Raw genomic sequence first — 16924 nt, 5'->3', positions numbered from 1 at the left:
GCTCCCCCTAAACACCAACACAGCAGTCATGTACCTTTCAAGGGGTTCAGGGGCAAGATGGGCAAGGCATTTCTACTAACTCTTCTTAAGGACCATGGACAGTGCCCTATGCTACGAGGTAAGCGGTGACTGTTGTAATTCTTACTGGTGATCATTTCCTGTCACTGATTCTTGGCTTTCTTTGTATTTCATAGGACTGTTGTAAGTCCAATACAAAATGAGTCTTATTTTTAAAACACACTGAAATGTTTTACAAAGCCTAGCATTCTCATCTAGAGTCCTTTCAATTCTCCCCACTTTCCCGAGAGGCTACGAACACTTCACACCATGAACTAGGAGAGGGGGTAGAGCCCTTTCTGATGAAATGTATCAACAAAGACAGAGTCTCAGCCTGCTTGCTCTCTGGACAGGATCTCAGACCACAAGGTCTTAAATCCTGGTATAAATGAAGGAAGTGAGGACAGTTCAACTGGCACTCTCACAACGAGAGTTCTGAAACACCTTCCAAAGAGCCTATAGCAGTAGATGAGGGAAGGGAGTGCTACAGTGTGGTAGTACAGGGGGAATGATCGGCTACAGCAGTGAAAAATGTGGTACCTATTGGTGTGCTCTCGGGGTTCTTGTACATGTAGCATAGATGACCTTTACAGTGTCCCTCCCACCTTCCCACCTGCATTAGGTTTTTTTTTTTTTTAATTTATGTTTATTTATTTATTGTTTGAACTTATTTGTTCTACGTATTTATTTTTTTGGCCGCACTGGGTCTTCATCGCTGTGCACGGGCTTTCTCTAGTTGGCGGCTAGCGGGGGCTGCTCTTGGTTACGGTGTGCGGGCTTCTCATCGCGGTGGCGTCTGTTGCTGCGGAGCATGGGCTGCAGGCGCGTGGGCTTCGGTAGTTGCGGCTCACGGGCTCTAGAATGCAGGCTCAGTCGTTGTGGCACATGGGCTTAGTTGCTCCACGGCATGTGGGATCTTCCCAGACCAGGGCTCGAACCCGTGTCCCCCGCATTGCATTGACAGGCGGATTCTTCACCACGGCGCCACCAGGGAAGCCCTAGGTGTTCTTCTATAGAGTCTCAAAACAGAGGGCACTGAGCGAAGGTAGTGGTTATTAAAGGCTCGGGATCTAAATTCTACCTGTCTCTACACCACTTCCCAGCTGTCGATTTGACCCCACTTTTGAACGCCGACCTCATTCTTCAACTTTCTCTGCCGTTTGTATACTCACCTTGAAAACTTGTTTCTGTGATGCGTTGAGCAGGCACAGGGTGGCAGATTGCAGAGGGGGAAGCTGGTGGTCGGATATTTGTGGGCTGAGTCTCCTTTAGTCCCATTCCCATTTCTGGTTGCACAGAGGCCCTACTTCCTGTGTGTGACACAGAGCCATAGGATTTCAGGCAGGAGCCAAGTTCTCCATACAGTAAAGACCCCAGTGTGCCTTGGTTATAGTAATCTACCTGGCTTCCTTCCTGGTAGGGGAAGTGACAGGCGGCTATGCCCCTGATTTGGAATCTGAGACGGTGTTCCCTGAGCAAGGCTGGCAGAAAGCGATGGATAGAGAGGGACCATGTTATTGGCGTCTGAAGTTTTATCATACTGGGCTGCCATAAACACGGAGGAAGCAGCTGTGTGCCGGTCAGTGAGTGCCAGAGTAAAGTCTCCGAGTGAAGAAGAATTCTTTTCAGTGCTTCCTGTGATGTCCCACTCAAGAACACCTGGATAGGAAGGAGCTGAAGTGGAGATCTGGCTGTGGTCAGTAACTCCAGATAACCTAGTCGTGCTAGAATGTTGGTAAAGGTAGGCACTACCCATGAGTGTCTGGAAAGAGGTACCGGTAGCCGATGCCGAACTGACGGCAGGGGCAGAGACTCTGGAGAAGTTGCAGACACTTCGTGTTAGGGAAGTTGCATTGCGCACCACAGGAAGAGAATGCTGCAGAGAATTCAGAGTTCCAAGGAGAGATGGATTTTGGAAATTTTCTGGAAGAACAAGAGGCTCATGAAAAACTCAGGGAGGTTGAGAAATTCTCAGTCCGTTTGAGGAACAGCATTATCTTAAGGTTCTTGCTATCAGGACACCTCTACTATCAATACTTCCTGAGAAACCCAAAATCAGACAGTTAATGATGGCTGTGAGGACTGAGCAGTTTTCCAGTCTTCTGTATTAACTGCCTGTGCTCCCATCTTGGGCGCGGATGGGCAGAAGAGCCAAGTGGTATGGTGCAGACATTGTTCTCTAGGCTGGAAGCAACCTTCTCCCTGCCCTGTCTTTCCCTTCAGCCTGCACTCGTATTGACCTCTATGCTACTTCCTAGACTGGAAGCATTTTAGAACTAGGAGGCCCTTAGAGAACTTCGATTTTCTCAGTCTCATTTCGTGAGTAAGGAAACTGAGGCTCAGAGAGGTCGGGTTGACTTGTTCAAGTTCTCTCATTATGTTAGTATCCTTACCAGGTTTCAGAACCTCAGTATCCTGACTTCCTTGCCAGGACTCTACTCTGAGCATGATACTGCCAGAAAGCAGGAGAAATAGAACTTATAATATAGGCATTTTTTTTGTCCATTAGAAAACAGTACGGCTATTACCATTGTCGTCTTCAGGGTCTCCCTTTGCTTGTACAGTTCCCACGCTATTACCTAGAGTTGACGTATAGCTCAGTCCAACTGGTGAATTGAAAGAGTCATTTTTGCCCTCTTCAAGCCTGGTTTCCCATCCTACCTCAAAATGATTACCCGGAAGTGGATATCTTAAGTGCTTTTGGAAAGAGAAAAGTTATCTGATTACTTCAGATTACTCATCTATAAAGTGGTTATAACACCACCACCAATAATAATAGCAGTGATAATTAATAGATGAATAAGCTGATATATTGCGTATGATTTATATGGAGGAAGATACAATAAGTTCTAGAAAGACAAAGAAAAATCATGACAAGCATATTACATAACGAAAAAGAAATCCATAGATATTAATGAAAACTGGGGTATGTGGCAAGTATCAAAGCCTAATGAATTTACTAACAAATGACATTCTGTACCATCCATGCAATATTATGAAAGTGAATGTTGCCCACTCTATTTTAGTGAATACTATTAACCAAAAAACACGATAGAGGTGATAGAGGTGAATGAATTCCTAGCCAATGCATACAGACAGAGAAGGTTTATCAGTAAAAAATGCATAACAAGCAACAGAATGCAATAAGTGTGGAATGTATAGGTAGCCACAACATATATAGACAAGTATTTCAATGAAAAGCGGTACGAAGCAGACAGCAAAATAATAAGGGTAAAAGAGTTTCATGATTGTGCTCATTCATATTTTTACCCAGCAAGTAACAGATATTAAGCCTAGGAGAAATATATATTTCAATGAATATAGCTCATATAGTAAGCAGAAAGGAAGCTTAAAAAGTATCAAGAAGGTTTTTGTATTTATCCTAGAACTTAGATTAGAATCATCTTCAACATCCAGGAAGATGACATCCCAAAACCTCAAAAAACCATCATCCCTAGAATCCAATAAAAAACGATTTTCAAATGTCAGAAAATCCAAAGGACTCCACAATATTGTTTTCGATAAATGTGGATGTTTGTTTGTTTGTTTCTTCTGCCGCGCCGCGTGGCCCTGGCCGTGAAAGCACCGAGTCCTAAGCACTGGACCGCCAGGGAATTCCCTAAATGGGGAATTAGAGATGTGGGGCTTGACTTTTTCTTTTTCTCCTTCGGTAGCTAAGATCTACAAGCGAACGATGGCTGTTGATCAATGTGCTCTCTGTGTTAGGAAGGAAATAACTGTAAAAATGAAAAGCAACCTTGCCTTAGAACCTACATATCACACAAAGGAACTAGTCCTTCTGATTCAATTTAGAAGATATCATGTAAAATGTTTAACTGGTAAAATGTCTACCTAGTTTAAAAGTTAGAAAGAATAAAACACTGAAAAGCAACCCCCTAGAGAACCACTTTGGTTTCTTGTTTATAGGAAGCATCATTTCCAAAACATATTTCTAAAATGTTTATATTCAAAACTGTCAAGCGCCAACTGTATTCAGAGAGGCAATAAAAGAAAGAAAACGGAGTATGACTTTTCTGATAAGCTGCCTTTCCTGGTGATCCCCTGTTCTGGCCTGACTTTCCTTCTTAGTCTGTTAATGTAAGGATTTGCTACCATCAACTTTGTTTTGCCCTGCTCTGAGCAGATTTCCCTCTGTGCTGTTTCTGCTTTAATTTAAAATCTTTGGTTCCCATCAACATTCCATTGCAAAGTACGTTTTTCTTGAGAGCTCCTCTATGCTTTCCCTCTTCATTCTTATATTTTTTCCCATCTCTTGGTTCCTGTTGGCCTGTGCTAATGAAAACAATCCTCAACTTCCTTACGTTTGACTCTGTGCCTCCCTATATAGCCCAGTACTCCATCCTCTCTCCCTATTCTCTCTTTTCAGCTGGTCGCAATACTAGTGGGGGGAGACCATTAGAGATGAAACATCTTGGTATACATTGCTAGTTTTCTATGTCACCTGGCTTTTCTATGTTTCTGTTGAAACCCTCTTGAGAAGTCTCTGATTTCATTTTTTCTCCATGGGTACCCTTTAAGGCTCAATACTGGAAAAGAAGGGGATCAGAGTGATCAACCCAATGTGGTAGCCTAACGTAACAGATAAGGAAAGCAGCAGGCTTTGTGAGACAGTCAGCGATTTGTCCAAAGTCACACAGATAGTAAACGTCAAAGTCAAAACTGAAATTGGGTCTCCAGACTTGTAGTTCAATACTTTCCCTCATTATTCCATGCTATTTTGAATCTCCTACTCAATTTAGGGGCCAAAGAAATCGAACGCAAAACTTTCCAAAGTTTCTTTTCTTACCTGACATGGTCAGAGAAGAGGAAAGATCAACTGCAGGTACAAGGGCTGAGGAGACAACACTAGAGGATGTCTGAGTGGCTGCAGCTGAACGGCGCACGTGTCCAGTCCAGAGGTCACTGGTTACTGGTCCAAACAGCTCCACGGAAACCCCAAGACTCTACCAAGTGGTAGTAGGTTTGGTAGGAGAGTGATGTCACAAAGCAGGCAGTTGAAAGGTATGAGCTAGCCAGTAGGGAGGTCCGATCCCCAACAGGAAGGCGGGGTTGGGTGAAGAGAGTGTAGGAGAGCTAAAACAACACCTAAGTTTCTGAGCTCTGGGGAGGAAATCCTAGAAGACAGATTTACCTCTCCCAGGCTCTTCCATTAGGGAAATCATTGCAACGTTTCTTACAGACGCTCATTAATATAATTAACTAACAGTTACTTATATTCTACAGAGTATTCTATTTTATGTATCATATACTTAGAGCTATATAGATGTTATTTAATTAATAATCCTTAGGAAGGAAAGAGCCATCTAGTTTGAACTATTACAGTTGTTCTGAAATCATATGTGTCTACTGAGTGAGCTGATAGCAGCTTTTAAGGAGCAAAAGTAGGGATTAAGAAGCTCTTTTTGTAACTTGGTTCAAGAGTAGGGTGAAGTTTGTTGAGTGTACCTTGTGGAGAATGTTGTGGTCCAAGGCTCTTCTCTTTGAGTTTCTTCTCCTTGACTCCTACCTTCCTTGGGCTGGGCTAGGCTGGGGGCCAGGTTGGACTTGCGACTTAACATTTCTCTTCCGCTTTCTTCTTCTTTTTTTTTTTTTTTCTTTTCCTTCCATTATGGGCATTGCTTCTAGGACAAGCCTTGATCTTGCACTGGATGTTACTTCCTGTCAACTTCCAGCAGCCGGAGTCTTCTTTTCAGTGCTTGACGCTTCACGAAATCGACTCTGCCCGTTGGCAGCAAATACCAGAGAGCTAGGAGACAGAGCTGGTTGCAGACCTTTCCTCTTCCAGCCTTTGGTTGCAATTGTTTTGCCCGTAATTTGCTAGCTCCAGTTCCTTGGGCCACACAGGTATCCTGCCATCCAGCTCTTTTTCTATGTGAGAGACGTTCTGAACACTGTCCCTTTTTCTTTGCACAGAAGTATATACAGTGTGGCAGTTACTGTAATCTCCTCCCCCTTGCAAACAGCCACTCTCGAATCTTGGACCTCTAGGACTCTCTGTCTTGCATGCTTGGGTGCAAGGCCAAGCAAAATGAAGAGGAGAATAATTAGAGAAAGAGGAGGACATTGGTGGAGAATTGGGAGCAGGTAAGGTGAAAGGGCACAGGAGAAAAGAGATGCATGTAGATTTTTTGGTTTCTGCGGGAAACAAGTTGACACACTTGGGCCTCATTTTGTATTCACAGAACAGAGAGTTAAAGATATAAGTAGCTAGAGAGTGCAGCAACTGCCATGAAGTCTGTACACTGAAGAGAACAGTCTCACATCTAGTTTTCATTTTGTTTTATGTCATAGTACCTTATTGATAGCATTCACTGGTGTGTTTGTAGAATACAGATGTGTTCAAATGCTCTGGTTTTGTCTACATGGCTATTTCCTTGTCCTATTTGTAAGGAATCCAACATTGTAAGACATATTGCATGTTTTTCTCTTGACGATCGTTGACCTTGAAGCGTCATGAACTAAGTTGAGCTGTTGGATTTTGTGGAGAAACTTTCAAAAGGGTCTGTGAAAAAGGCATTGTGGTGAGTCGCATTATGCACCCGAGCGTAAGGAGCAGATACCTGCCACCAGCCCAACTTGGCCTGGATAGCCTCTGTTTTAGTTCCCCCGGTTAGTGCTTTTCTCCCTAACCACTCTTGTGACTGTGATCATGTGAGTAAGGGCTGAGTTGCTAATGATTTCTGTGTGAGGTAAGCTGGTTTGAGGGAGGAAATCTATGGACCTAGTCATTTTCCTTGGTGGTAAGCTTTCAGGGGTGCAAAGATTGATCTTCCTGGGGACTTTTCTGGTCCCAGGAAGATATCGCATAGATGGGACCTCCAAAGGCACACATTGAATCTTTAGGCCTGTTTTTCCTATTAGGAGATACGAGTTTCTTCACTGATGGGGATGATGCTTATCTGAGAAGAAATTGTGAAAGGTGGTGTAGTATAGAGGTGTGGCTTAAGCTTTTAAGTTTTCTTCAAGGTTTTTCCCCTAAGCTTCCTACTTCAGACGGCCTACTTACATGATACTAGTATGTGATGTCAGGCTAACAACTTCCTAAATATACCTGCAAGCCAGATCAGTGTCTCTTTTCTCTGTATTCCCATGGAAATCAAGGGTCCCGCCGAATTTTCCATCGAAACAGTTGATTTGTGTTGTCTCTAGGAATGCTGAAGGGCGTACCGTTGCTTCCTAACCGGTGTCATTTGGGAGAGCTACCTCTGTACGTTCAAATGATTAACTTTGAGACTTTGCTCATGTATGCGGTAAACCCTTGAATTCCCTAAGACCTTCCTTTCCTCCATCTCATACCCCATTAAGCCCGCTTCAGTTTATCTCCTGCATTTCTTTGGAATCTGTCAGCTCTTCCTCAACATCCTAATACTGAACTTGCCTGTCTGTTGCGACTAGGTCCTAACTAGTGTCCATATATCTTGTTTCCTTCCAATCCATTCTTCACACAAGAAACCTTCAAAGCAAGTTGGAACATTGCTCATAAACATCGCTCACAAACATTGTTTTGAGACTAGAAAACACAGTGTTGGCCTTTACGACTCTGCGTGGTCTAGAGTCCTCTCTGCTTCTCTAGCCCCATCTTGTGCCACTTGTGCCCTCACTTTCTATGCTTCAGATACACTGAATTAACCGTAGTTCTCACTCATCTGACAGAAGTCAGTTCAGATATTATTTTTCACCGTGATTCCTCGCATTAAGGAATTTGATGATCAGGTTTTGTATGAGGACTAAAACTAAACTGGGAAGTGGAAGAATTGAGTTTCAACTGTTTCAGTCAACACGCATGTATTAATGATACCTACGTAATGAACACCGGGCTAGGTTTCATGAGGGATCCAGAAGTTCTGGCCATCTCTGGTTTTGGATATCCCTTATTTGTTGAGACCTTTGCGTTGTCTGGTTGCCTTTTGTCTGTTTTCCAGATGGGAAAACAGGAACAAGGGAAGTATAGGTTATTACTAGGTGGGGTTGAACAAGCGGAGCAGCAAACTGCAAAGCAGAAAGAAGAGGGACGTACTCTAGAGGGATATGATTTCCATTTTCAAGGCGCCTGCATCCTGTGCAGGGAGACAGCCTAACATAAAATGTGCCTAACAACAAATATATTGACTTCTTACTAAAAATCTCCAGTTCATGTAACCAAGGGGTTTATACCTTCTCCTTTAAAAGTGATATTCCTGGGACTTCCCTGGTGGTCCAGTGGTGAAGACTCTGCGCTTCCAATGCTAGCAGGCGTGGGTTCAATCCCTGGCTGGGGAGCTAAGATCCCACATGCTGCGCAGCCAAAGAAATGTTTTTCGAAAGTTATATTCCTGTGTTATTGAATTTAGTGGTTTAGATTTTGTTTTAATGTTAAGAAGATTTCAGTTTCTTTACCAGGAACAAACAAAACATAATGTAAACATAGTTTCCCAGAAACGATTTCCATCATTCTCTTCTTCCCTTTCTCCCGCAGACTGGTGTTTCATCTTGACAAGCTCTCTGTTATTCCATAGGAAAGCTGTCTGGCTTGGAGGTTGCAATCCCAGGGAATTTTTCATCACCAGGGAAGTCTCCATCACTACAGAGGGATCAAGGGAGAAGTCAGTCCCTGGTAAGTGAGATGCTCCCCCTAAAGACCAACACAGCAGTCGTGTACCTTTCAAGGGGTTCAGGGGCAAGCTGGGCAAGGCATTTCTACTAACTCTTCTTAAGGACCATAGACAGTGCCCTATGCTACGAGGTAAGCGGTGACTGTTGTAATTCTCACTGGTGATCATTTCCTGTCACTGATTCTTGGCTTTCTTTGTATTTCATAGGACTGTTATAAGTCCAATACAAAATGAGTCTTATTTTTAAAACACTGAAATCTTTTACAAAGCCTAGCATTCTCATCTAGAGTCCTTTCAATTCTCCCCACTTTCCTGAGAGGCTAAGAACACTTCACACCATGAACTAGGAGAGGGGGTAGAGCCCTTTCTGATGAAATGTATCAACAAAGACAGAGTCTTAGCCTGCTTGCTCTCTGGACAGGCTCTCGGACCACAAGGTCTTAAATCCTGGTATAAATGAAGGAAGTGAGGACAGTTCAACTGGCACTCTCATAACAAGAGTTCTGAAACACCTTCCAAAGAGACTATAGCAGTAGATGAGGGAAGGGAGTGCCACAGTGTGGTATAGTACAGGGGGAGTGATCGGCTACAGCAGTGAAAAATGTGGTACCTATTGGTGTGCTCTCGGGGTTCTTGTACATGTAGCATAGATGACCTTTACAGTGGCCCTCCCACCTTCCCTCCTGCATGAGGTGTTCTTTTCTTTTTTTTTTTTTTAAATTATGTTTATTTATTTATTTATTGTTTGAACTTATTTATTCTACGTATTTATTTTTTTGGCTGCACTGGGTCTTCATTGCTGTGCACGGTTTTTCTCTAGTTACGGCTAGCGGGGGCTACTCTTGGTTGCGGTGTGCGGGCTTCTCATCGCGGTGGCTTCTCTTGTAGCGGAGCATGGGCTGTAGGCGCGTGGGTTTCGGTAGTTGAGGCTCACGGGCTCTAGAATGCAGGCTCAGTCGTTGTGGCACATGGGCTTAGTTGCTCCACGGCATGTGGGATCTTCCCAGACCAGGGCTCGAACCCGTGTCCCCCGCATTGCATTGGCAGGCGGATTCTTCACCACGGCGCCACCAGGGAAGCCCTAGGTGTTCTTCTATAGAGTCTCAAAACAGAGGGCACTGAGCGAAGGTAGTGGTTATTAAAGGCTCAGGATCTAAATTCTACCTGTCTCTACACCACTTCCCAGCTGTCGATTTGACCCCATTTTTGAACGCCGACCTCATTCTTCAACTTTCTCTGCCGTTTGTATACTCACCTTGAAAACTTGTTTCTGTGATGCGTTGAGCAGGCACAGGGTGGCAGATTGCAGAGGGGGAAGCTGGTGGTCGGATATTTGTGGGCTGAGTCTCCTTTAGTCCCATTCCCATTTCTGGTTGCACAGAGGCCCTACTTCCTGTGTGTGACACAGAGCCATAGGATTTCAGGCAGGAGCCAAGTTCTCCATACAGTAAAGACCCCAGTGTGCCTTGGTTATAGTAATCTACCTGGCTTCCTTCCTGGTAGGGGAAGTGACAGGCGGCTATGCCCCTGATTTGGAATCTGAGACGGTGTTCCCTGAGCAAGGCTGGCAGAAAGCGATGGATAGAGAGGGACCATGTTATTGGCGTCTGAAGTTTTATCATACTGGGCTGCCATAAACACGGAGGAAGCAGCTGTGTGCCGGTCAGTGAGTGCCAGAGTAAAGTCTCCGAGTGAAGAAGAATTCTTTTCAGTGCTTCCTGTGATGTCCCACTCAAGAACACCTGGATAGGAAGGAGCTGAAGTGGAGATCTGGCTGTGGTCAGTAACTCCAGATAACCTAGTCGTGCTAGAATGTTGGTAAAGGTAGGCACTACCCATGAGTGTCTGGAAAGAGGTACCGGTAGCCGATGCCGAACTGACGGCAGGGGCAGAGACTCTGGAGAAGTTGCAGACACTTCGTGTTAGGGAAGTTGCATTGCGCACCACAGGAAGAGAATGCTGCAGAGAATTCAGAGTTCCAAGGAGAGATGGATTTTGGAAATTTTCTGGAAGAACAAGAGGGTCATGAAAAACTCAGGGAGGTTGAGAAATTCTCAGTCCGTTTGAGGAACAGCATTATCTTAAGGTTCTTGCTATCAGGACACCTCTACTATCAATACTTCCTGAGAAACCCAAAATCAGACAGTTAATGATGGCTGTGAGGACTGAGCAGTTTTCCAGTCTTCTGTATTAACTGCCTGTGCTCCCATCTTGGGCGCGGATGGGCAGAAGAGCCAAGTGGTATGGTGCAGACATTGTTCTCTAGGCTGGAAGCAACCTTCTCCCTGCCCTGTCTTTCCCTTCAGCCTGCACTCGTATTGACCTCTATGCTACTTCCTAGACTGGAAGCATTTTAGAACTAGGAGGCCCTTAGAGAACTTCGATTTTCTCAGTCTCATTTCGTGAGTAAGGAAACTGAGGCTCAGAGAGGTCGGGTTGACTTGTTCAAGTTCTCTCATTATGTTAGTATCCTTACCAGGTTTCAGAACCTCAGTATCCTGACTTCCTTGCCAGGACTCTACTCTGAGCATGATACTGCCAGAAAGCAGGAGAAATAGAACTTATAATATAGGCATTTTTTTTGTCCATTAGAAAACAGTACGGCTATTACCATTGTCGTCTTCAGGGTCTCCCTTTGCTTGTACAGTTCCCACGCTATTACCTAGAGTTGACGTATAGCTCAGTCCAACTGGTGAATTGAAAGAGTCATTTTTGCCCTCTTCAAGCCTGGTTTCCCATCCTACCTCAAAATGATTACCCGGAAGTGGATATCTTAAGTGCTTTTGGAAAGAGAAAAGTTATCTGATTACTTCAGATTACTCATCTATAAAGTGGTTATAACACCACCACCAATAATAATAGCAGTGATAATTAATAGATGAATAAGCTGATATATTGCGTATGATTTATATGGAGGAAGATACAATAAGTTCTAGAAAGACAAAGAAAAATCATGACAAGCATATTACATAACGAAAAAGAAATCCATAGATATTAATGAAAACTGGGGTATGTGGCAAGTATCAAAGCCTAATGAATTTACTAACAAATGACATTCTGTACCATCCATGCAATATTATGAAAGTGAATGTTGCCCACTCTATTTTAGTGAATACTATTAACCAAAAAACACGATAGAGGTGATAGAGGTGAATGAATTCCTAGCCAATGCATACAGACAGAGAAGGTTTATCAGTAAAAAATGCATAACAAGCAACAGAATGCAATAAGTGTGGAATGTATAGGTAGCCACAACATATATAGACAAGTATTTCAATGAAAAGCGGTACGAAGCAGACAGCAAAATAATAAGGGTAAAAGAGTTTCATGATTGTGCTCATTCATATTTTTACCCAGCAAGTAACAGATATTAAGCCTAGGAGAAATATATATTTCAATGAATATAGCTCATATAGTAAGCAGAAAGGAAGCTTAAAAAGTATCAAGAAGGTTTTTGTATTTATCCTAGAACTTAGATTAGAATCATCTTCAACATCCAGGAAGATGACATCCCAAAACCTCAAAAAACCATCATCCCTAGAATCCAATAAAAAACGATTTTCAAATGTCAGAAAATCCAAAGGACTCCACAATATTGTTTTCGATAAATGTGGATGTTTGTTTGTTTGTTTCTTCTGCCGCGCCGCGTGGCCCTGGCCGTGAAAGCACCGAGTCCTAAGCACTGGACCGCCAGGGAATTCCCTAAATGGGGAATTAGAGATGTGGGGCTTGACTTTTTCTTTTTCTCCTTCGGTAGCTAAGATCTACAAGCGAACGATGGCTGTTGATCAATGTGCTCTCTGTGTTAGGAAGGAAATAACTGTAAAAATGAAAAGCAACCTTGCCTTAGAACCTACATATCACACAAAGGAACTAGTCCTTCTGATTCAATTTAGAAGATATCATGTAAAATGTTTAACTGGTAAAATGTCTACCTAGTTTAAAAGTTAGAAAGAATAAAACACTGAAAAGCAACCCCCTAGAGAACCACTTTGGTTTCTTGTTTATAGGAAGCATCATTTCCAAAACATATTTCTAAAATGTTTATATTCAAAACTGTCAAGCGCCAACTGTATTCAGAGAGGCAATAAAAGAAAGAAAACGGAGTATGACTTTTCTGATAAGCTGCCTTTCCTGGTGATCCCCTGTTCTGGCCTGACTTTCCTTCTTAGTCTGTTAATGTAAGGATTTGCTACCATCAACTTTGTTTTGCCCTGCTCTGAGCAGATTTCCCTCTGTGCTGTTTCTGCTTTAATTTAAAATCTTTGGTTCCCATCAACATTCCATTGCAAAGTACGTTTTTCTTGAGAGCTCCTCTATGCTTTCCCTCTTCATTCTTATATTTTTTCCCATCTCTTGGTTCCTGTTGGCCTGTGCTAATGAAAACAATCCTCAACTTCCTTACGTTTGACTCTGTGCCTCCCTATATAGCCCAGTACTCCATCCTCTCTCCCTATTCTCTCTTTTCAGCTGGTCGCAATACTAGTGGGGGGAGACCATTAGAGATGAAACATCTTGGTATACATTGCTAGTTTTCTATGTCACCTGGCTTTTCTATGTTTCTGTTGAAACCCTCTTGAGAAGTCTCTGATTTCATTTTTTCTCCATGGGTACCCTTTAAGGCTCAATACTGGAAAAGAAGGGGATCAGAGTGATCAACCCAATGTGGTAGCCTAACGTAACAGATAAGGAAAGCAGCAGGCTTTGTGAGACAGTCAGCGATTTGTCCAAAGTCACACAGATAGTAAACGTCAAAGTCAAAACTGAAATTAGGTCTCCAGACTTGTAGTTCAATACTTTCCCTCATTATTCCATGCTATTTTGAATCTCCTACTCAATTTAGGGGCCAAAGAAATCGAACGCAAAACTTTCCAAAGTTTCTTTTCTTACCTGACATGGTCAGAGAAGAGGAACCATCAACTGCAGGTACAAGGGCTGAGGAGACAACACTAGAGGATGTCTGAGTGGCTGCAGCTGAACGGCGCACGTGTCCAGTCCAGAGGTCACTGGTTACTGGTCCAAACAGCTCCACGGAAACCCCAAGACTCTACCAAGTGGTAGTAGGTTTGGTAGGAGAGTGATGTCACAAAGCAGGCAGTTGAAAGGTATGAGCTAGCCAGTAGGGAGGTCCGATCCCCAACAGGAAGGCGGGGTTGGGTGAAGAGAGTGTAGGAGAGCTAAAACAACACCTAAGTTTCTGAGCTCTGGGGAGGAAATCCTAGAAGACAGATTTACCTCTCCCAGGCTCTTCCATTAGGGAAATCATTGCAACGTTTCTTACAGACGCTCATTAATATAATTAACTAACAGTTACTTATATTCTACAGAGTATTCTATTTTATGTATCATATACTTAGAGCTATATAGATGTTATTTAATTAATAATCCTTAGGAAGGAAAGAGCCATCTAGTTTGAACTATTACAGTTGTTCTGAAATCATATGTGTCTACTGAGTGAGCTGATAGCAGCTTTTAAGGAGCAAAAGTAGGGATTAAGAAGCTCTTTTTGTAACTTGGTTCAAGAGTAGGGTGAAGTTTGTTGAGTGTACCTTGTGGAGAATGTTGTGGTCCAAGGCTCTTCTCTTGGAGTTTCTTCTCCTTGACTCCTACCTTCCTTGGGCTGGGCTAGGCTGGGGGCCAGGTTGGACTTGCGACTTAACATTTCTCTTCCGCTTTCTTCTTCTTTTTTTTTTTTTTTTCTTTTCCTTCCATTATGGGCATTGCTTCTAGGACAAGCCTTGATCTTGCACTGGATGTTACTTCCTGTCAACTTCCAGCAGCCGGAGTCTTCTTTTCAGTGCTTGACGCTTCACGAAATCGACTCTGCCCGTTGGCAGCAAATACCAGAGAGCTAGGAGACAGAGCTGGTTGCAGACCTTTCCTCTTCCAGCCTTTGGTTGCAATTGTTTTGCCCGTAATTTGCTAGCTCCAGTTCCTTGGGCCACACAGGTATCCTGCCATCCAGCTCTTTTTCTATGTGAGAGACGTTCTGAACACTGTCCCTTTTTCTTTGCACAGAAGTATATACAGTGTGGCAGTTACTGTAATCTCCTCCCCCTTGCAAACAGCCACTCTCGAATCTTGGACCTCTAGGACTCTCTGTCTTGCATGCTTGGGTGCAAGGCCAAGCAAAATGAAGAGGAGAATAATTAGAGAAAGAGGAGGACATTGGTGGAGAATTGGGAGCAGGTAAGGTGAAAGGGCACAGGAGAAAAGAGATGCATGTAGATTTTTTGGTTTCTGCGGGAAACAAGTTGACACACTTGGGCCTCATTTTGTATTCACAGAACAGAGAGTTAAAGATATAAGTAGCTAGAGAGTGCAGCAACTGCCATGAAGTCTGTACACTGAAGAGAACAGTCTCACATCTAGTTTTCATTTTGTTTTATGTCATAGTACCTTATTGATAGCATTCACTGGTGTGTTTGTAGAATACAGATGTGTTCAAATGCTCTGGTTTTGTCTACATGGCTATTTCCTTGTCCTATTTGTAAGGAATCCAACATTGTAAGACATATTGCATGTTTTTTCTCTTGACGATCGTTGACCTTGAAGCGTCATGAACTAAGTTGAGCTGTTGGATTTTGTGGAGAAACTTTCAAAAGGGTCTGTGAAAAAGGCATTGTGGTGAGTCGCATTATGCACCCGAGCGTAAGGAGCAGATACCTGCCACCAGCCCAACTTGGCCTGGATTGCCTCTGTTTTAGTTCCCCCGGTTAGTGCTTTTCTCCCTAACCACTCTTGTGACTGTGATCATGTGAGTAAGGGCTGAGTTGCTAATGATTTCTGTGTGAGGTAAGCTGGTTTGAGGGAGGAAATCTATGGACCTAGTCATTTTCCTTGGTGGTAAGCTTTCAGGGGTGCAAAGATTGATCTTCCTGGGGACTTTTCTGGTCCCAGGAAGATAGCGCATAGATGGGACCTCCAAAGGCACACACTGAATCTTTAGGCCTGTTTTTCCTATTAGGAGATACGAGTTTCTTCACTGATGGGGATGATGCTTATCTGAGAAGAAATTGTGAAAGGTGGTGTAGTATAGAGGTGTGGCTTAAGCTTTTAAGTTTTCTTCAAGGTTTTTCCCCTAAGCTTCCTACTTCAGACGGCCTACTTACATGATACTAGTATGTGATGTCAGGCTAACAACTTCCTAAATATACCTGCAAGCCAGATCAGTGTCTCTTTTCTCTGTATTCCCATGGAAATCAAGGGTCCCGCCGAATTTTCCATCGAAACAGTTGATTTGTGTTGTCTCTAGGAATGCTGAAGGGCGTACCGTTGCTTCCTAACCGGTGTCATTTGGGAGAGCTACCTCTGTACGTTCAAATGATTAACTTTGAGACTTTGCTCATGTATGCGGTAAACCCTTGAATTCCCTAAGACCTTCCTTTCCTCCATCTCATACCCCATTAAGCCCGCTTCAGTTTATCTCCTGCATTTCTTTGGAATCTGTCAGCTCTTCCTCAACATCCTAATACTGAACTTGCCTGTCTGTTGCGACTAGGTCCTAACTAGTGTCCATATATCTTGTTTCCTTCCAATCCATTCTTCACACAAGAAACCTTCAAAGCAAGTTGGAACATTGCTCATAAACATCGCTCACAAACATTGTTTTGAGACTAGAAAACACAGTGTTGGCCTTTACGACTCTGCGTGGTCTAGAGTCCTCTCTGCTTCTCTAGCCCCATCTTGTGCCACTTGTGCCCTCACTTTCTATGCTTCAGATACACTGAATTAACCGTAGTTCTCACTCATCTGACAGAAGTCAGTTCAGATATTATTTTTCACCGTGATTCCTCGCATTAAGGAATTTGATGATCAGGTTTTGTATGAGGACTAAAACTAAACTGGGAAGTGGAAGAATTGAGTTTCAACTGTTTCAGTCAACACGCATGTATTAATGATACCTACGTAATGAACACCGGGCTAGGTTTCATGAGGGATCCAGAAGTTCTGGCCATCTCTGGTTTTGGATATCCCTTATTTGTTGAGACCTTTGCGTTGTCTGGTTGCCTTTTGTCTGTTTTCCAGATGGGAAAACAGGAACAAGGGAAGTATAGGTTATTACTAGGTGGGGTTGAACAAGCGGAGCAGCAAACTGCAAAGCAGAAAGAAGAGGGACGTACTCTAGAGGGATATGATTTCCATTTTCAAGGCGCCTGCATCCTGTGCAGGGAGACAGCCTAACATAAAATGTGCCTAACAACAAATATATTGACTTCTTACTAAAAATCTCCAGTTCATGTAACCAAGGGGTT

General features: G+C 43.2%; 1 protein-coding gene across 1 annotated transcript in view; it reads left to right on the top strand.

The window, feature by feature from the left end:
* Window positions 1-16924, top strand: part of LOC130709334 (uncharacterized) — a 149445-nt gene that overhangs the window by 58120 nt on the left and 74401 nt on the right. The window contains exon 7 of the mRNA XM_057557846.1: window positions 8534-8671. Within this exon, the coding sequence (XP_057413829.1) occupies window positions 8534-8671 (138 nt within the window). The remainder of the gene's footprint in view (window positions 1-8533; window positions 8672-16924) is intronic.

The sequence above is a fragment of the Balaenoptera acutorostrata genome, chromosome 12 (assembly GCF_949987535.1).
Source record: "Balaenoptera acutorostrata chromosome 12, mBalAcu1.1, whole genome shotgun sequence".
NCBI classification, from domain to species: domain Eukaryota; kingdom Metazoa; phylum Chordata; class Mammalia; order Artiodactyla; family Balaenopteridae; genus Balaenoptera; species Balaenoptera acutorostrata.
The sequence above is the reverse complement of the archived record's forward strand: the minus strand, read 5'-3'. Positions and strand labels throughout refer to the sequence as shown.